Raw genomic sequence first — 21,649 nt, forward strand, 5'->3', positions numbered from 1 at the left:
CCACAATGATAATTGTGGCCAAGTTTGGTTAAATTTGGCAAAGTAGTTTCAGAGAAGAAGATTTTTAGAAAAGTAACAAAAAATGACGAAAAGTTGTTAAAAATTTACTATAAAGGGCAATAACTCCTTAAGGGGTCGACTGACCATTTTGGTCCTTTTGACTTATTTGTAGGTCTTACTTTGCTGAACATTATTGCTGTTTACAGTTTATCTCTATCTATAATAGTATTCAAGATAATAACCAAAAACTGCAAAATTTCCTTAAAATAACCATTTCACAGGCAGCAACCCAACAACAGGTTGTCCGATTCGTCTGAAAATTTCAGGGCAGATAGATCTTGACCTGATCAACAATTTTACCCCGTCAGATTTGCTCTAAATGCTTTGGTTTTTAACCGGATTTTTGTGACAAAAATGTCGGTTATTGATTTGGGGATGTACGGCGGGCGGGCGGGCGGGCGGGCGGGCGGGCGGGCGGGCGGGCGGCAATCAAATGTTGTCCGTGCATTAACTCATGAACCGTTCAATCAAAGCTTTTAAAATTTTAATATGTTGTTACTGACAACTAAATGAAGGTCAAGTTCAATAATGGCGATTTTGACTTTTACCGTTCAGGAGTTATGGTTCTTGAAAGATTGAAAAATGAAGTTTCCAGTCGTGTCTGTGCATTTACGCATGAACTGTTGTACTAAAGCTTCCCAAATTTTAATATGTTGTTACTGATGACAAAATGGAGGTCATGTTTAATAATGACGATTTTGACTTTTACCGTTCAGGAGTTATGGTTCTTGAAAGATTGAAAAATGGAGTTTCCAGTTGTGTCCGTGCATTTACGCATGAACTGTTCTACCAAAGCTTCCCAAATTTTAATATGTTGTTACTTATGACAAAATAGAGGTCAAGTTCAATAAAGACGATTTTGACTTTTACCGTTCAGGAGTTATGGTTCTTGAAAGATTGAAAAATGGTGTTTCCAGTCGTGTCCGTGCATTTTCTCATGAACCATTCAACCAAAGCTTTTGAAATTTTTATATGTTGTTACTGATGGCAAAATAGAGGTCAAGTTCAATAATGATGATTTTGACTTTTACCGTTCAGGAGTTATGGTTCTTGAAAGATTGTAAAATGGCGTTTCCATTCACGTTGTTGCATTTACTCATGAACCGTTCAATCTAAGCTTTTCAAATTTTTATATGTTGATACTGATGACAAAATGGAGGTCAAATTTGATGTTGACAATTTTCACTTTCACCATTCATCAGTAATGGTTCTTGTGATATTGCCAGGACACAAATAAATATTAATAAATCCGGTTTGCTGTCGTTGTGACAGCCTCTTGTTGAGTTATAAGCCAAAAACTGCATTTTACCCCTATGTTCTATTTTTAGCCATGGCGGCCATCTTGGTAGGTTTGACGGGTCACGCCACACATTTTTTAAACTAGATACCCCAAGGATGATTGTGGCCAAGTTTGGTAGAATTTGGCCAAGTAGTTTCAGAGGAGAAGATTTTTGTAAAAGTTTAGGGACGACGGACGCCAAGTGATGAGAAAAGCTCACTTGACCTTTCAGGTCAGGTGAGCTAAAAATTAACTATAAAGGGCAATAACTCCTTAAGGGGTCAATTGACTATTTTGGTCATGTAAAATTATTTGTAGATCTTATTTTGCTGAACGTTATTGCTGTATACAGTTTATCTCTATCTATAATAATATTCAAGATAATAACAAAAAACGGCAAAATTTCCTTAAAATTACCAATTCAGGACAGTAACCTAACAACGGGTTATCCGATCCATCCGAAAACATCAGGGCAGATAGATCTTGACCTGATAAACAATTAAACCCTGTCAGATTTTCTCTTAATGCTTTGATTTTTGAGTTATAAGCCAAAAACTGCATTTTACCCCTATGTTCTATTATTAGTCGTGGCAGCCATTTTGGTTGATTGGCCAGGTCATGCCACACATTTTTTTAAACAAGTTACCCCAATGATGACTGTGGCCAAGTTTAGTTTAATTTGGCCCAGTAGTTTCAGAGAAGAAGATTTTTATAAAAGATTACTAAGATTTACGAAAAAATGGTTAAAAATTGACTATAAAGGTCAATAACTCCTAAAGGGGTCAATGGACCATTTTGGTCCTGTTGACTTATTTGTAAATCTTACTTTGCTGAACATTAATGCTGTTTACAGTTTATCTCTATCTATAATAATATTCAAGATAATAGCCAAAAACCAGCAAAATTACCTAAAATTACCAGTTCAGGGGCAGCAACCCAATAACGGGTTGTCGGATTCATCTGAAAATTTGAGGGCAGATAGATCTTGACCTGATAAACAATTTTACCCCCGTCAGATTTGCTCTTAATGCTTTGGTTTTTGAGCTATAAGCCAAAAACTGCATTTTACCCCTATGTTCTATTTTTAGCCATGGCGGCCATCTTGGTTGGTTGGCCGAGTCACGCCACACATTTTTAAAACTAGATACCCCAATGATGATTGTGGCCAAGTTTGGTTTAATTTGGCCCAGTAGTTTCAGAGGAGAAGATTTTTGTAAAAGTTAACGACAACCGGACGACAGACGCCAAGTAATGGGAAAAGCTCACTTGGCCCTTCGGGCCAGGTGAGCTAAAAAGGGAATGTGTCAAGAGAGACAACAACATGACCAAAGAGAAAAAAAAGCAGAAGGCCAACAATAGGACTTCAATACAGCGAGAAAAACCTGCATCCAGGGGTTCTTTAGCTGGCCCCTAAGCAACCATGTATGAGTCATTGAATATCTGTTTCACAATGATGCTACTACAAAGAAATAGAAAAAAAATCCCCTTCTTCATTTGGTTAATTGTTTCAATTTAAATGACCTCTACTTTTGTTTCTTAGCATTGTTGACACTGCCTTCAAAGTGAAGAAGATTTCATACTTTTACTTTACTTAAAAGTATACTTTTTTAAATGAATATATAAATGTCACATATGTTACAAAAGAGGGACGAAAGATACCAGAAGGACAGTTAACAATGTTGGTAGGTAAAAGAAGGCATCCAGAATCAATTTTATAATGGTCAAACTATCTTCTGTTGTATCTTTCTGGATGCTCTCGTATATCATATTTTTTAATAAAAAAAAAATTTAACCTGTGTCACATTCTAAAATATAACTATGATGTCCCATTTAATGTCATGGCTTATATTTTAAGGTGGCTATCTTGGAAAAAGCCACCATTTTGAAATTTTGATACACCCAGAACTTTTACCCTGCCAAATTTGGTGCTTTTATCATCAAACCAACAATTGTTTCACTGTTCTGCAAGATTATCTAGCTATAGGCTTAATAAAAAGATAATCAAATCCACCAACTTACCCCATGTTCATTGACCAGGGTATTGAACTTTCTCATGGCCAGCAATAGAAGTCTACACTGTTCTAATATATCTGTCATCTTATTAGAGAGACTGATCAACATCTGGCATTGTGTTGGTGTCGTCAGTGCTGCAAAAATCTCTAAAAAAATAGGCATACATTGTGTTATCAAAATCTTAATAAAAAATTAGCTACTGACACAGAAAAGAATACATATTTGATTGCAGTAAAGTATTCCCTCATAATCTTCATGTGAAAATCCATACTATTTGAAGGCTCACAAACATGTTCAACCCTGCCACATTCAATTTCAATAACTATAGTGCTTTTAACTCCTTTTCATGGAGGAAATACTCAAATAAGTACTTGTTATGTATTAAACATGCTTATAAAGATGTTTGAAAATTTTTACCTATGCATGGTATTTTGACACTCCTGCAATGGTATATTGAACTCCTTCCTATACATGATGAATTTGAAGAATTATAGTTATTCTTACTCCTTTACATAGTTATAATACGGCAATATCAAAGTAGTTGTAATGTATTAAACAGGCTTATAAATTGATAATTTAGTCTTAGATGTATGATTTTTTTTATTAGTTGTTAGTGGCTTTGAACTAGCTGTCATTAACTGTGAGTACTCTCGAATCAGTACTGACTGTATTTTTGTTGTTATAATAACCAATCAGACTTGACCTTGGGCCTTAAACAGCCACACTTTAAACTACTATGGGTCATTTTAGCGTAGACATTAGAGCGCAGTTTAGCGCAGGATTAATATGTTCACCTGTATTTTCTATAGCCCATTTTAGCGATGACTTACCTGGTTGAATAATACTTACTAAAACCATGAACAGAAATTTATTCTGACTTATAAACTATGTTTAAGTTATTTATACTAGAACACACCCATGATATCGCGGGTTCGTGACTGAATTAAAGTATATAACTATGCGCAAGCCTTATTTTAGTATTAGTATTTTCATCTGATAAAGTCATGCCGATTATAAGATACAAAGTTTTCTCTGCTATCAAATCTTTCTGTTTGAACCCGTCGAACCGGAACTTATCAATTATTGGTAATATTAATTATTTAGAAAGCAAAAGGTCCTGGAATGGAGTATTTTTTAATCAACAGCATTGTCCTTTAATAGTTATAAATAAAGTTGAATTCTTTGATTCGCTGTTTTACGCCATGCCCGCTAAATAATTGAACACTGTACCTATACGCCTTATTTTTAGTCACAGATTTTTAGTATTCGTATTGTTATCTTAGAAAGTCTTACTGATTAAAATACTACAATAGGTAAGAATTTGACAATTTAGTAGTGTCAACCCTGTGATTATGACCCGTGTATATAACATATTAATCCTGAATACACCGTTTGGTGGTGCGCCTGTCATATGCGGAACATACAGATATGGTAATAGGTAACAGGTGAATATACTATTGGTATCGGTATCGGACTCGACCCAGAACTTCTTAATTATTGGCAATATTAATTACGTGGAAAAAAAAAGGGTCTGGAGTGGTGTAATTTTTAATCTACACCTTTGTACTATATTAGTTATATATAAAGTTGAATTCTTTGATTCGTTGTTTTTACGTGATGACGGCTGACAAATTGGACCTTGTAATTTAAGTATTATAGATGCTCACTTTGGTTCACCATGATAATAAATGTTGTTGAAACTAACAGTTATTTATGTTTTTATTGACACTATCAAATTGCAACCAATATTAACATATATAAATATATATTTAGTAAAGACAAATGTGCAACACAATACAGAGAAGAAAGAACAGTTCCTTCCAGCAATTTAATGAACAATATTGTGTGTAATCCCCTCTCATTGGGCTTTTACGTTTCTGCAATTTTGGCAAAAATCCAGTTTTACGTTTCCGCATTTTCGTGCATTACTTTTCCGAAATAAATAGATATTACTTTTCCTCATTTTCCTCATTGCGTTCAATATTTGTTTTGCAATATGTTGCTTAGATATTTGGTATATGATATCGAACAGTTTATGCACTTTTGAAATTTACCCTGCGTAACCGAATACTTTTCTTTGTAGGAGTTATCTCCCCAAACACTGTTTTCCTTGTGTCCACTACTCCTTCACAACCGTAAAAGATTACGACAAATTTATTTTACAAAATTGCTCATTATAACCTTCGCATGATTTGTCCTATTTTGACCGAAGCGATATGAACGCTCCATATGAGAGTTAATTCCCCTTATGCATTTGATATAAGTGATATGCATTTCTATCTTGTAAACCATAAGTGCTAGAGACCTAGGATCTTTTGATTTGAGGTCCTTGGTCCCAAAAAATGAAAATTAGGTCAAGGTCAAAGGTCAAGGTCATATTCTTATTTTTTTAATTTGGTTTATTTCCACTCATTTCAAGAAGCCGTATTAGATATCGACAAATATTTTTTTCTAAATTGTTAGTTGCGACATGTCGTAACACATAAATTTTGATTGCAAGGTTACATTGAACGTAAAAGTGAGTTTTCTCCCCTCTTGTATTTAAATATACGCATACAGTGATATAACTGATTAACCAAATATAATTAAGACCAATGGTCTTTTGATTTGAGGTCCTTGGTTTATGACTTTGAAATTGATCTCAAGGTCATAGCTTAATTTGACGTTCTAGATTTTGGCCTTTGCTTTTACCTCATTTGTATACATGATAAAGCCATGAGGCTTTTAGCAAAAGGTATCAAACCATTTTTAACCTTGAAAAAAAATACCGGAAGTGACCTTGTGTAAACCGAAAGTAGCTATTTTTTGTAGAACCAGATATTTTTGGAATCAGTGTCAATTAAATATTCAAATATTATTGGAAGTAACATTTTTCAAACCGGAAGTAACAAATTATCTCCCTTATTTAAAAAATATTGTATAGAAACCATATATTTTTGGAATCAGCGTACAATAAGCTATCATTTGACGATTGAAATGACATTTTAAACTTAATTTCACAACTTTCATATTAAAATACATTTTTTTGGTGGAAACACCTACAATCTCTGAACAATTGTTTTTTAATTATTATTATTAAGTCTTTCCACTTTTCTGTGGAAAGACTTATTGTTTTTCTTCTGATTATTATTATTTTCTTCTTTTTTTTTTTTTTTCTTCTGCCAAATTTTGTTCTTGCGATAAATGTTTGTTTCGCAATATGTCGCTTAAATATTTCACCTATTGTATTGTAGTTTATGCGCTTTTAAATTTCACCCTGTTAAGCCGAACCATTTTCTTTGTAAGAGTTATACCCTATTCACTGTTTATCATCAGAAAGCATCTCCTTCGTAACAAAAAAAGATATCAACAAAATTCTTTTCACAAATTGTTCGTTACATCCTCAGGAATTTTTAGCTAATTTGGATCGAAGCGATTCGATGAAATTTTATAGGAGTTATCTACCTTTACCAAATAAATTTGTCGGTATGTTTTTTTAACTCATAAACCATTAACCGTATAACCCTGGATTGTTTTTATTTGAGACCCCTAGGTGGTCCGAGACCACAATTGTCGTCCCTTGATTTTCGTTGTTCACGAATATAGTCCCTAGTGTTGACAGTGGGTTACTTGCCATTAATTTTTATACCCCTTCCAAATTTATTTCTCCATGTTTAATGCCTCAAATTGAAAGTACGGGGGTGAAATTACACTGTAAAAAAATTTGTGTCCAGAATTTTAAAGGAAAGTAGTGATTTGGTCCAGCTGAAAAAGGTTGAAAATTAGCACTTTGGAAGCTGTCAAAAGATTTCAAGACGCCCTAAACATAAAATTGTCCATATTTTGAGTTAGAGCCGATGAAGTTTTCTATAATTTTGATATAATTTGTCCCAAAAGTAGTACAACACACTGTAAAAGTTTCTTTGAGAAAGCGCAGGTGGGATTTTTTTAATTTTCATTTATGTTCTAAAAGAAATGCACTACGAAATAATTGTGTTCTCGGACCAGGTACTAACTTAGAAAATGAGGTCAAGATCAAAGGTCAAGGTCAAGTTCTCAATGTAGACTTTTCCTTGTTTTGGCTTTTTCTCCGATATCTTTAAAGATATATATAATAGAACAAGTGCAAAATGTTTGCTTAGTTGTAATGAAGATATGCTACATTTAGTATTATACAATTAAATGGCATCTTATAGGAGTTGGTGCCCCTGAAATGTCTTGATATGAGGTTATTTGATTATAACTTCAACTAAGTTCATTATAAAGGGATTTGACCTTATACAAAAGGTAAGGTGACAAATGACCTTGAAAAATGACTACCGGATATGACCTTGAGAAAACCAGAAGTAGCCATTTTGCTATTTTTTCATATAAAAGTACTCAGAATCCATATATTATGTCATATAGATACATAAACTGATAACTGAAGACTAAAAATGTTTTCCAACAAACAGGAAGTGGCGAATTATCTCCCATTCTACATACAAAAGTATATAGAAACTATATATTTTTGGAATCAGTGTGAAAGAAGCTATCATATGAGACCAGAAGTGACATTAATTTCACTAGAAGCATTATATTATCTCCCTTATATCACTCAAAAATAATTTAACCATTATTTATCGCATCAGTATGAAGAAAGTATCTTCTTATCAAAATTTCTTTCATGTGGAAAGACTTGGTTTTTAATTATTAAGTCTTTCCACTTTTCTGTGGAAAGACTTATTGTTTTTCTTCTGATTATTAGGTCTCTCCACCTTTCCGTGGAAAGACCTATAGGATTTCTTCTGATTATTTTTTTTTTTTTTTTTTTCCGCCTAATTTTTTTCTTGCGGTGTAAAAATGTTTCAGTAGATGTCGCTTAGTTTTTTGTATATGATATCATACAGTCTATACGCTTTTGAAACTGACCCTGTTTAACCGAACACTTTTCTTTGTAAGAGTTATCTCCCCAAACACTGTTTATCTTGTTATCAAATCTCCTCCACAACCTTAAAAGAAAGCGACAAATTTATTTTTCAAAATTGCTCTTTATATCCTCAGGATGTTAAGTTTTATTTTGACCGAAGTTTTAGGAAGACTCCATATGAGAGTTATTTCCCCTTTTGTATTGAAATAAATGAAATAAATTTGTAACTGGAAAACCATAAGTGATAGAGGCCTAGGGTCTTTTAATTTGATGTTCAAGTCATGTCCAAATTTATTTTGGCTTGTTATCTCTTTAAATATTTTCAGAAATCATACAAGATATCGACAAAATATTTTCAGACAATTGTTAGTTGCGACATGTCATAACACGTAAATTTTACTTAAAAAGGTATGTAACATTTAATGCAAGTTTTCCCCCCTTTGATATCTAATATTAGTTGTATGGTAATATAATTCATTAACAATATAAAGTAGAGGCCTAGAGTCTTTTGATTTGCGGTCCTTAGTAGATTACCTTGAAATTGAGCTCAAGGTCATAGGTAAATGTAACGTTCTAGATTTTGACCTTTGCTCTTTCCTCTTATGTATACATGATAAAGCTATATGGGACTTTTTGCAAAAGGTTGCAAGCAATGTGACCTTGAAAAAGCCAACCGGAAGTGACCTTTTGTAACCGGAAGTAGACATTTTTTGTACTAATTTTATGTAAAAGTATACAGAACCATCTATTTTTGGAATCGGAGTCAAGTAAACTATCAAAAAATACCAGAAGTAACATCTTTTAAACCGGAAGTAAAAAATGATCTCCCTTATTTATATCTTTTTGTATAGAAACCATATATTTTTGGAATCAGCGTTCAATAAGCTGTCATTTGACACTTAAATTGACACTTAAAACAGAATTTTAATATTTTCAAATAAAAAAGATCCTTACTGGTGGAAAGACCATCAATGGTTCACTGAACAATTGGTTTTTAATTATTTTATTTTTTTTCCGCCAAATTTTGTTCTTGCGATAAATGGTTGTTTCGCAATATGTCGCTTAAATATTTCTCATATGGGATCGTATAGTTTATGGACTTTTAAATTTCACCCTGCTAAGGCGAACCATTTTCTTTGTAAGAGTGATCTCCCTATTCACTGTTTCTCATCTGTGTGCATCTCCTTCGTAATAAAAAAGATAGTGACAAAATTCCTTTTACAAACTGTTCGTTACATCCTCAGGAATTTTTGGCTAATTTGGATCGAAGCGATTTGATGAAATCTTTTAGGAGTTATCTACCTTTACAAAATAATTTTTGTCGGTATGTTTTTTTAACTCATAAACAGTTAACCGTATAACCCTGGAATGTTTTTATTTGAGGTCCCTAGATCCTAACTTAGAAAATGATGTCAAGGTCAAAGGTCAAGGTCAAGTTCTCAATTGTGACTTTTGCTTGTTTTTGCATTTTCTCTGACACTTTGAAAGATACATAAAAAAGAACAAGTGCAAAATGTCTGCTTTGTTGTAATAAATAAATGCTACGTTTAGTCTGATACAATTTACTGGCATCTTATAGGAGTTGGTGCCCCTGAAATGTCTTGATATGAGGTTATTTGATTATAACTTTAACTAAGTTCATTATAAAGGCATTTGACCTTGTACAAAAGGTAAGGTGACAAATGATCTTGAAAAATGACTACCGAAAGTGACCTTGAGAAAACCTGAAGTAGCCATTTTGCAATTTTTTCATAGAAAAGTACTCAGAATCCATATATTTTGTCATATAGAGACATAAACTGATAACTGAAGACTAAAAATGACTTCCAACAAACTGGAAGTGGCCAATTATCTCCCATTCTACATACAAAAGTATATAGAAACTATATATTTTTAGAATCAGTGTGAAAGAAGCTATCATATGAGCCTGGAAGTGATATTTATTTCACCGGAAGTAGCATATTATCTCCCTTATATCACTCATTACTATAATTAAACCATTATTTATCGCATCAGTATGAAGAAACTATCTTATCAAAATTTCTTTGATGTGGAAAGACTTTCAATTGTTCTCTGAACAATTGGTTTTTAATTTTATTATAGTATTTTTTCTTGATTTGTATTTTATAATATTGTTTTACCATGTTTACATTTGTGATTTTTGTGTCTTTTATAGCTGACTATGTGGTATGGGTTTTGCTTATTTGTGAAAGCCGAACGGTGCCCCATAGCTGTTAATTTCTGTGTGATTTGGTCTCTAGTAGTTTAGTGGTTGTTCATAGTTAATGTCTCTACTCATATTTGATATTTTGTAAAATGTTTTTTATGTATAATTTTCGTTTGAATTGTTTCACACTTTGCATGTCGGGCCTTTTCAAGACGACATTGCAGTATAGGTTTTGTCAGTGTTGAAGGCCTAAATGTTGCCTAAATCCACTTCACACTGATTTAAGTGAAATATTTGTCACTGGGCATTAAAAAAATAGCAACAAACAAACAATCAATCAATTTACAATTAGAAACGACTAAATAGGCTTTATAGACATTTATTAAGACGAATATTAATGCCAGAATAACCTAATAGTATCTTAAGTAGCGTTAAACACCAAACACTACCGAAGAACAAAAAAAAAACGCCCCAGGTTTACCTGGTAAACGGAAGAGGCATAGGTTAAGAATAAAGCCCGTAATTTCATCAAAAATTAGTGGAGCAGAACAAACTTAAACTTGACCTGTAACTCATCATACCAAAAATCAATATCTGAAGGCGTTTATTAGAAAAAAGTCTGTATAACTGTGTTTCAACAATTTCTCAAAGTCCAAAGTCCATTATTTTGTCAAAAATTAGAGGAGCAGAACGAAGCTTATACTTGACCTGTAACTCATCATGGTTAACTCACATACTAAAAATCAGCCCAATATCTGAAGGCGTTCAGAAAAAAAAGTCTGTATAACTGTGATTTTCAAAAATTTCTCAAAGTCCAAAGCCCGTAATTTCGGCAAAAATTAGTGGAGCACAGTAAAACTGAAACTTGATCTGTAACTCATCATGGTTAACTCACATACCAAAAATCAGCCCAATATCTGAAGGCGTTTAGAAAAAAACTCTGTATAATGGTTTGTTGCGGAATGACGGAATGACGGAATTTTGGACAAGGGTACAACTATATGGCACCAACAACTTTGTTGCAAGGCCATCAAAAAATGCGGAAACGTAGCGCCAAATTGCAGAAACGTAAAACGCCACTCTCATTACAATCAATGTTGTTTTTTTTTTAATTTTTATTTTTTTATTTGAAACATTTCAATCAATGTTCATTAAAAGGAAACTTCGCAAAAAAATCAAAAATTGATATTATGTCCATTCTGTATAAAAATGCTCAAATTTATAGATATTAAAGTTTTATTCCGCTAGATAAGAGATCACCATCGATTTTAAATTTTGAGTATCAATTCTCTGTATTCCGCCATTTTGTCATCTTCTCCGATTAAAAATCCTGATATGTCTATAAACCACAAAGGACCAAAACTACAGTAACCGATGTAGTCGTAATTGCGTGTCGATATCTTGTCAATCGTACGGTTATTTTATCTGACTATTATAGTATAAACTAACTTGATACGGACAATGTTCTTATTTTTTATGTCCCACCTACGATAGTAGAGGGGCATTATATTTTCTGGTCTGTGCGTCCATTCGTCCGTTCGTCCGTCCGTCTGTCTGTCTGTCTGTTCGTCCGTTCGTCTGTCTGTCTGTTCGTCCGTCTGTCCCGCTTCAGGTTAAAGTTTTTGGTCAAGGTAGTTTTTGATGAAGTTGAAGTCCAATTGACTTCAAACTTGGTACACATGTTCCCTATGATATGATCTTTTTAATTTTAATGCCAAATTAGAGATTTTACCCGAATTTTACGGTCCACTGAACATAGAAAATGATAGTGCGAGTGGGGCATTCGTGTACTGAGGACACATTCTTGTTTTTAAATAACCATAGTCTGTTATTTTTAAACTGTTATTATTGGAATTAGTTAAAAAGTCAAGGTTCAAATCATAAATAAGTGTTCCGTGAAAATTGTTTTCGAAAACCTTATTCGTTCATAATTCTTTAAAGTAATAAACTTTATTCAAATAAATTCGGATCTTCCCTCATCTGATCACCAGCATGGCTAAAGGTATTACTCAAAAAGGTATTGTGAGGAGTGTGAGGTGACACGACCAGGTATTCAAGCGATTTCCTGTCGGGCTTGCAAGTTCATGCATCGTTTCACTTCTGTAGGTATTGGTCAGTGTACACGGCCGATAACTTATAACTTTCCATTTTGAACTATCAGGTGTATAATATACTTCTCTGTCTTGTGTTTCCGAAAGTGATATAATATACTTGTCAATACTTAACTCAGTTTTGTAAATAGACTAGTCCATGTATGCCAACGGTATGTAATCAACGAATTCGATAGGCCTTTGTATACCAAAAGAAGAAGAAGAAGAAGAGAACCAATTTGATTTAAATACAGGTCGATACATAACTTGCTTTGGTTCATCAAAGTTATGAACATAGTAAAATCACAGATTTATATATCAATTAGATTGTTCTCAAATAAAGGAAGAAATTCGTCATCATCACAATTGTTCCGACATTTATGTAATATATATATGCAACTGGAGGTACACTAATATTCCCCAAGGGATGTGAATATTTTCTAGCAAAACTATTGAGTATTATAGTTTCAAATCAATTTCGGGATTTATTATCTTTCTTGATATTCAATGACAGAAATTTAAAGAATAAACTGCTTGTCCGCTTTAGGGGTATTCTTGCCCATTATTCAGTTGAACAGACTTATAATTACATTCAAAAATAGGGAAAGATGACATTAAATTTGTTGTCTTTCGTTTTTAAGTAAAAGTTAATTGAATCATCAAAGTTAATATCCTTTGGTCTCGAATGTATGTTAACTAATTAATGTGTTTTTATAGGCTAGCTCAAATCCTCATCCAAATAATATAATCTATATGTAATAATCCCTTCCTACCACACAGAGATTTAATGCCAAGCCGTAGACATATTATAGGTACTAATTAAGTAATAAAATGAACAATAGATAACAATAATTAATCATAAATGTGCAAAGATTTGAAAACAAAAGTATTCGTACATATTATATTCCGCTTCGGTACCGTAGAGTTGTCTTTAGATAGTTTCAGATATTAATTAATACATGGCTTTCAAAAGTCTAACTCGTACACTTTTTTGCCTAATAAAGACAATCAAAATGCTTTGGTTAAGCTATTTCTAATTTCTAAGTTCCCCTTTTTATGAGACATAAATCAAGGACAAGCGGTGTATATCATTTCATTCTGACACATGAATTAAGTTTCCTGTCTTTAACCGAAAATTGTTTATTTCTTAGTAAATTATCTTATTTGAATTCAAATAAATAATAGCACCAAATATAATTAAATAATTCCACGGCGATCTATTTTTATTTGTCACCAACTTAAATATGTATTTTAAATGTGTGTATTAAATGCTCCCTTGTTTTATAATCCACCGATCCGAATAGACAGTCACACCTGGCAAGGTGTGCCCTAGAGGCGTGGTTAAATACTGAAGTGCAAATAACAATTTACCTTTCAACACGCCATCTACCAGTATTGCCACAGAACCCTGAATACACACATCGTATAAACCTAGTCATAGCAGAGATAGTAAAAGGTCAATAAGAGTACACCAACATATTGTCTTTACAGATTATTGTACTTTAATTTGTTCACCTTATTTGTCCGAAAATGCATTAATTAAAAATAAATTTATAACTTTTTGTGTTGTCTACAAAAATAATTCGAATATATACATTTTACATAGAAAATTTATCTCATGAAAGTGTACAATTGCACGTCTGTGCGTTTTATCTTCTTATTATCGGATGGTTATTAGATAAAGCATAAGTCATCAGCGCGCTTACAATTAAGATAAAATATGATTAAAAAAAATGTGCCCCCAGTACACGAATGCCCCACTCCCACTATCATTTTCTATGTTACCGTAGGAGTGACCCCCCAGGGACTCACCAGGGACTCACCATATATTTCATATGATTTGTTTTATTGTCCTGTGATCATTTCTGAAGACTGGGTGTGTCTATCACTTACAGTTTTCAAGTTAGTCATTTGAAAATTTAAAAAAAATAAAATCCCATAGGGTTCTTTATTAAACCCCTCCCTTCTTTATGCCTCTCAAAATACCCCATAATAGATCCCAATGCACAAATGAAAGACTGATGGCTCCCCTAGACATATTAGTCTAACATTTGATGAAATCCTAAGTAAATTTGACAAGCGGTTTTAGAGAATCGCTGCGGACAAGTTCATCTTTATAGGTTGCACTTTGTAAATACAGCTGTTTCTCAAAACACGCCTCTTTTGGGGAGTAATTGAATATTCATAGAACATTAATTTTGTTTACATACTGGTTCCCAGTTATGCTCTCTGTGTTCAATATCGCAGAGACAGAACTTGGGAATGTTACCAGTAAATAAACACGTGCATATTGTTTACATTGAAATCTGTGGTAACCTTTCATTTGAGGTAGGGGTAGTTAAGCAAATTGTTAACTACTGTGTTTTCTATTATTTTGTTTATATTATTTTCAGGTACATGTTACTTGGTGGGTTTAGTTTATAGTTTAGTAAAGACATTAGAATAGACAATAGAATTATATTGAAGCCATAAATAGCCAATCATCAGTGGTAGCAGAGCTTATAAAGATGGCAACAGCACCTAGTTACAAGAACCCACCAGGTTTGACCAAAGATAAAAGTTATCAACAATGGAAAAATGAAGTTAAAATGTGGCAACTCGTGACAGATCTCGACAAGAAGAAGAGAGGTTTGGCTTTAGCTTTGTCGCTACAAGGAAAACCAAGGGAAGTAGCCCTAGAAGTAGATCCCAGTGATTTAAATGTTGATGAAGGAGTAGATAAGCTGATAACTGAGTTGGACAAGCTTTTTGAGAAGGATAAAATAGATCAGGCTTATGCTGCATATACTGTATTTGATAAGTTCCACAGAGTAGATGATGTAAGCATGTCTGATTATATCATTGAGTTTGAGCAGAGATACAATAAATGCAAGAAATATGAAATGGTACTCCCAGATGCAATTCTAGCTTTTAAACTTCTTGACAATGCTGGGTTAAGTCAAAGTAATCGTCAGCTGGCATTAACTGCATGTTCTGACCTTAAATTTGACACAATGAAATCTGCTTTGAATAGGATATTTGCATCAAAATCTCAAAATTATCCTGGAGAATAAGACTCTGTTGTAACTGTTAAAGAAGAATCAGCTTTTGTCAGTGATGGGTATTATCAGAAAGGTCGAAGTTCAAGAAGAAATTTTCCTCGTAATCGAGCTGATAGATCAACTAACTCTAGTAGACTTAAGACTAAAATGAATCCAGTCTTCAATGGAAATGTCTCAAGATGTAAAATATGTGATTCCAAATTTCATTGGGTTAAGGATTGTCCTCACAAGCAGCTCGATGTGAATTTAACAGAACATGAGAGTGATGAGTTAAATGAAATTGTAAATATAACATTATTTACCTCAGCACAAGAATTTAAGCTTCTAACAGTGTTTGTCGCAGAAGCCTACAATGCTGCAGTTATTGATACTGCATGTTCCAAGACAGTGTGTGGTTCTAAATGGTTATACGAATTTGTAGAATCACTTGATCCAGGACTTGATCAACTTACTTGTAATGAAAGTCATGTACCATTCAAATTTGGTGATGGACAAACAGTATATTCATATCAGAAAGTGAAAATTCCAGCACTAATTGGGTCAGTTAAGTGCTCAATTGAAACAGAAGTGGTGGATTGTGAAATACCGTTATTGTTAAGTAAAACCTCTCTGAAAAGAGCAAGCACTATCCTAGATTTCAGCAATGACAAGGTTACCATGTTTGGACAGTTAGTGGATGTAAACCTAACTTCAAGTGGTCATTACTGTATCAACATTAAAGACAAGCAATGCACGAACAGAAATAAAAATGAGAGTGAGGAGGTTTTGGTCATTGATACAAAATTATCTTTTAAGAAGAAAAAGGACATTCTTTTAAAGTTGCACAAGCAGTTTGGACATGCATCATTAGATAAACTTTTATCCCTTTTGCAAAGTGCTGGTTCTGTTGATTCTGAAACAAAGACCATTCTTAAAGATATCTGCACAAAGTGTTTAATTTGCCATAAGTTCAAGCACCCAAAAGCTAAACCAGTGGTTGCCTTTTCACATGCAAATGATTTCAATCAAATTGTGGCAATGGACCTTCATGAAATTGACCATAACTTTTATTATCTACATGTTATTGACTTATTTAGCAGATTGAGTGCAGCTGCAATAATCAGAAGAAAGGACTCTAAAGTCATTGTAGATAAGTTCATGCAGATATGGGTTGGCATTTATGGTGCACCTGAAGTTGGTGTTTACACAGATAATGGAGGTGAATTTAATTCACAGATATTTAGAGACATGGCAGAAAACTTGAACATGTCAGTTAAAACAACAGCAGAATATAGTCCGTGGTCCAATGGTGTAGTGGAAAGACACAACGCAACGCTTACAGAAACAATCAATAAAATGAGAGAGAGCTCTAACCTTTCATAGGAGACTTCCGTCAGTTGGGCAGTTCATGCTTAGAACAGTTTGTTGAATGTCTATGGCTACAGTCCATATCAAATAGTTTTTGGAAGGAACCCAAACATGCCATCATCTATAGTTAACAAGCCTCCTGCATTAGAAGGTACAACAATTAGTAATGTTATGGGAAAGCACTTAGTTGGCTTACATGAAGCTAGAAAAGCATTTATTGCGGCAGAATCCTCTGAGAAAGTAAGAAGGGCACTACGTAAGCAAATCCGGCCTTCAGGAGAAAAATTCAAAAATGGTGACAAAGTTTTCTTCCTACGAGACAATCAGTGGAAAGGACCAGGCTGGGTAATGGGTCAAGATAACGTAGTTGTTTTTGTAAGATATGGAGGTACATATGTGCGTGTACATGAAAGTAGAATAAAAAGAGACATTGATGTTGAAAGAAAACAAAAGATTATTCATAAGCATAGAGCAAAGTCAACTCCTGTGCGTAAGCCGCAAGCTGCAACATATAACAACACTGAACCAGATCATGACTTAGTATACTATGAGAGTGATGATGAAGAGCCTCATCAAAATGATACTGAGAATGATGAAAACCAAGAAAATGTTGAAGAATCTGCAGACGAAAGTGCTGATCAAGATGATAATCATACTGGTAGCTTGAATGGTAGTTTGAATGGTGAAGATAGTCCTGAATCTGAAGGGAGAGACAGTTTTGATTTGGAAAATCAGGCAGAGAATGATATACATGAGGAAAGTATGGAACATAATCCTGGGTCACAGGCAAATGATTGTATGAAATTAAAGAAGGATCAGATAGTGAATTTCAAAATCCCTGGTGAAAATGACACAAGAGAAGCAATAATTTTAGGCAGGGCAGGAAAGGCTACAACTGTTAAAAAGAGCTGGTACAATATAGAATACAATCAGCCAGAAAATATGAGAGGTGATCAGATATCAATTGATCTAAGAACAGTCAATGATTTGAAAGTTGTTAACCAGTCAGATGACGTGAATGAAGATGTACTTTTAAGTGATATTGATTTTACTGAGGCTAGAGAGGCAGAACTGGATAACTGGAACAAGCACAATGTTTATGAAGAAGTTGAAGACAATGGTCAAAACTGTATTTCAACAAGATGGGTTTATACTATGAAAGAATTAGAGAACGAATTTCATAGAAAAGCTAGATTGGTAGCAAAAGGTTTTGAAGAAGACAGCCTAGATGAGATACCAAAGAATTCGCCAACATGTGAAAAGCAGTCTCTACGACTAATTTTATCAATTATTGCTAGTAAAAGATGGTCAATAAATTCAGTGGACATTAAAACTGCTTTCCTTCAAGGAGAGAAAATGCAAAGAGAAGTCTACTTAAAACCTCCTAAAGAAGCTAATTAAAGCAACTGGTAAAGTCTGGCGCCTTAACAAATGTGTATATGGTCTTGTTGATGCATCCTTAAAGTGGTATGAAAAAGTTAAAGCAACATTGCTAGATTGTGGTGGAACAGTGTCAAAAATTGATTCAGCAGTATTTTATTGGTATAATGAAAAAGGTTTGACTGGTGTCCTAGCAGTTCATGTAGATGACTTTCTTTGGGCAGGATCCAGTGCCTTTGAGAAAACTGTTGTGTCCAGAATTAGGGATATGTTCAAGGTAGGGAAAGAATCCTGTGAGTCTTTCAAATATTTGGGTCTTGACCTCAGCCAAGAAAATGAAACAAGAGGCTCTCAAGAGCCTGAATCGCTCACCTTAATTTTTTTGGTTAAATCTCTCATCAATGATTATTTTGGCTTTTCAATTTATTTAAATGTTTTTTGGATCGTCCTATTTTCTTCAAAAGCCAAAAAAAATAATCATTTTCTCCTATGTTCTATTTTAGCCATAGGAGCTATGTTTCTTGACATACAAGGAAATAAAATATAAAATTTATACTAGATACTCTGAAACTCATTTAGCCTAAGTTTGGCTGAAATTGATACAGCAGTTTCAAAGGAGAAGATTTTTTAAAGTAAGTCAACATGATGAACAAATTGTGAAAAAAGTCTTTAATGGGCAATAACTCCTTAAGGGGTCAATTGACAATTTTGGTCAAATTGACTTAATTGAAGATCTTACTTTGCTTAACATTATTGCTGTTTACAGTTTATTTCTATCTATAATTATATTCAAGATAATAAACAAAAACAGCAAAATTTCCTTAAAATTATCAATTCAGGGGCAGCAACCCAACAACAGGTTGTCTGATTCATCTGAAAATTTCAGGGCAGATAGAAATTGACCTGATAAACTATACTACCCACGTCAGATTTGCTCTAAATGCTTTGGTTTTTGAGTTATAAGCCAAAAACTGCATTTGACCCCTATGTTCTATTTTTAGCAATGGCGACCATGTTTGTTGATAGATCATAACTTCGGATACAATTTACAAACTAGATATCCTAAGGAACATTAAGTTAAAGTTTGGAAGTATTTGGCCCAGTAGTTTCAGAGGAGAAGATTTTTGTAAAAGATTACTAAGATTTACGAAAAATGGTTAAAAATTGACTATAAAGGGCAATAACTCCTAAAGGGGTCAACTGACCATTTCCGTCATGTTGACTTATTTGTAAATCTTACTTTTCTGAACATTATTCCTGTTTACAGTTTATCTCTATCTATAATAATATTCAAGATAATAACCAAAAACAGCAAAATTTCCTTAAAATTACCAATTCAGGGGCATCAACCTAACAACGGGTTGTCTGATTCATCTGAAAATTTCAGGGCAGATAGATCTTGACCTGATAAACAATATTACTCCCATGTCAGATTTGCTCTAAATGCTTTGGTTTTTGAGTTATAAGCCAAAAACTGCATTTGACCCCTATGTTCTATTTTTAGCAATGGCGACCATGTTTGTTGATAGATCATAACTTCGGATACAATTTACAAACAAGATACCCTAAGGAACATTCAATCAAAGTTTGGAAGTATTTGGCCCAGTAGTTTCAGAGGAGAAGATTTTTGTAAAAGATTACTAAGATTTACGAAAAATGGTTAAAAATTGACTATAAAGGGCAATAACTCCTAAAAGGGTCAGTCAACTGACCATTTCCGTCATGTTGACTTATTTGTAAATCTTACTTTGCTGAACATTATTCCTGTTTACAGTTTATCTCTATCTATAATAATATTCAAGATAATAACCAAAAACAGCAAAATTTCCTTAAAATTACCAATTCAGGGGCAGCAACCCAACAACGGGTTGTCTGATTCATCTGAAAATTTCAGGGCAGATAGATCTTGACCTGATAAACAATATTACCCCATGTCAGATTTGCTCTAAATGCTTTGGTTTTTGAGTTATATAAGCCAAAAACTGCATTTGACCCCTATGTTCTATTTTTAGCAATGGCGACCATGTTTGTTGATAGATCAAAACTTCGGATACAATTTATAAATTAGATACCCTAAGGAACATTCAGTTAAAGTTTGAAAGTATTTGGCCCAGTAGTTTCAGAGGAGAAGATTCTTGAAATAGTTTACTACGACAGACGACGGACGACAGACGACGGACGACAGACGACAGACGACGACGGACGCCAAGTGATGGCATAAGCTCACTTGTCCCTTCGGGACAGGTGAGCTAACTATTGTTCTCAGCCAGCAAGACTATGTCAGAATGTTGAAACTGTTTTAATAGATAAAGACAGAGTTAAAACATCTCCTCTTTCATCATCAGAACAGACACTATTGAGGTCAAAAATAGGACAATTATTATGGTTAGCAAGACAAACACGTCCAGACATTGCATTTGATGTTGCTGCTATTTCATCAAAAATTAAGTCTAGCACTATTGAAGATCTAAAGAAAGTCAATAAAATAATTAGGAAGGTGCAAAACGATCCCGTTTCACTGCAATTCCAGAATCTTGGACATAATGTGAAATTTATTTTGTTCAGTGATGCATCATTTGGAAATCTTCTCCTTAGCTGATGGTGTGGACTGTGTTATATCTTTAGCAGCTCTGTTTAAGGAATTAATGCATAATGAGAACGATTTGATGCATACTCCAGTAGATTGTTTCGTTGACAACAAAGACCTTTATCATGCAATATACTCTGATAAACCTGTTGGAGAAAAGAGATTGAGGGTGGAGATCAATGCAATAAAGCAATTGCTTCAAGGTGGAGAGCTTAAAAAAGTAAAATGGATTCAGACTAATGAACAAATCGCCAATGTTCTTACAAAGCATGGTGCTTCTGGACAAGACATCTTATGTTGTTTTGAAAAAGGACTTTTGAACTCAAGCCTTTTGTAATTAGTGCAACTGACAATAAAAAAAACAAGAGGCTCTCAAGAGCCTGAATCGCTCACCTTAATTTTTTTGGTTAAATCTCTCATCAATGATTATTTTGGCTTTTCAATTTATTTAAATGTTCTTTGAATTGTCCTATTTTCTTCAAAAGCAAAAAAAAAATCATTTTCTCCTATGTTCTATTTTAGCCATAGGAGCTATGTTTCTGACATACAAGGAAATGAAATATAAAATTTATACTAGATACTCTGAAACTCATTTAGCCTAAGTTTGGCTGAAATTGATACAGCAGTTTCAAAGGAGAAGATTTTTTAAAGTAAGTCAACATGATGAACAAATTGTGAAAAAAGTCTTTAAAGGGCAATAACTCCTTAGGGGGTCAATTGACAATTTTGGTCAAATTGACTTATTTGTAGATCTTACTTTGCTTAACATTTTTGCTATTAACAGTTTATCTGTATCT

The 21,649-nt window shown here is 33.6% G+C and overlaps 1 protein-coding gene across 2 annotated transcripts in view; it reads right to left on the reverse strand.

The window, feature by feature from the left end:
* LOC143044714 (integrator complex subunit 10-like) overlaps positions 1-21,649 on the reverse strand; it is a 195,991-nt gene that overhangs the window by 140,596 nt on the left and 33,746 nt on the right. For both annotated transcript variants that reach the window (XM_076216801.1, XM_076216800.1), the window contains exon 4: positions 3,359-3,498. In XM_076216801.1, coding sequence (XP_076072916.1) covers positions 3,359-3,498 — 140 coding nt within the window. The remainder of the gene's footprint in view (positions 1-3,358; positions 3,499-21,649) is intronic.

This window comes from Mytilus galloprovincialis, chromosome 9 (genome assembly GCF_965363235.1).
Source record: "Mytilus galloprovincialis chromosome 9, xbMytGall1.hap1.1, whole genome shotgun sequence".
Lineage (NCBI taxonomy): Eukaryota > Metazoa > Mollusca > Bivalvia > Mytilida > Mytilidae > Mytilus > Mytilus galloprovincialis.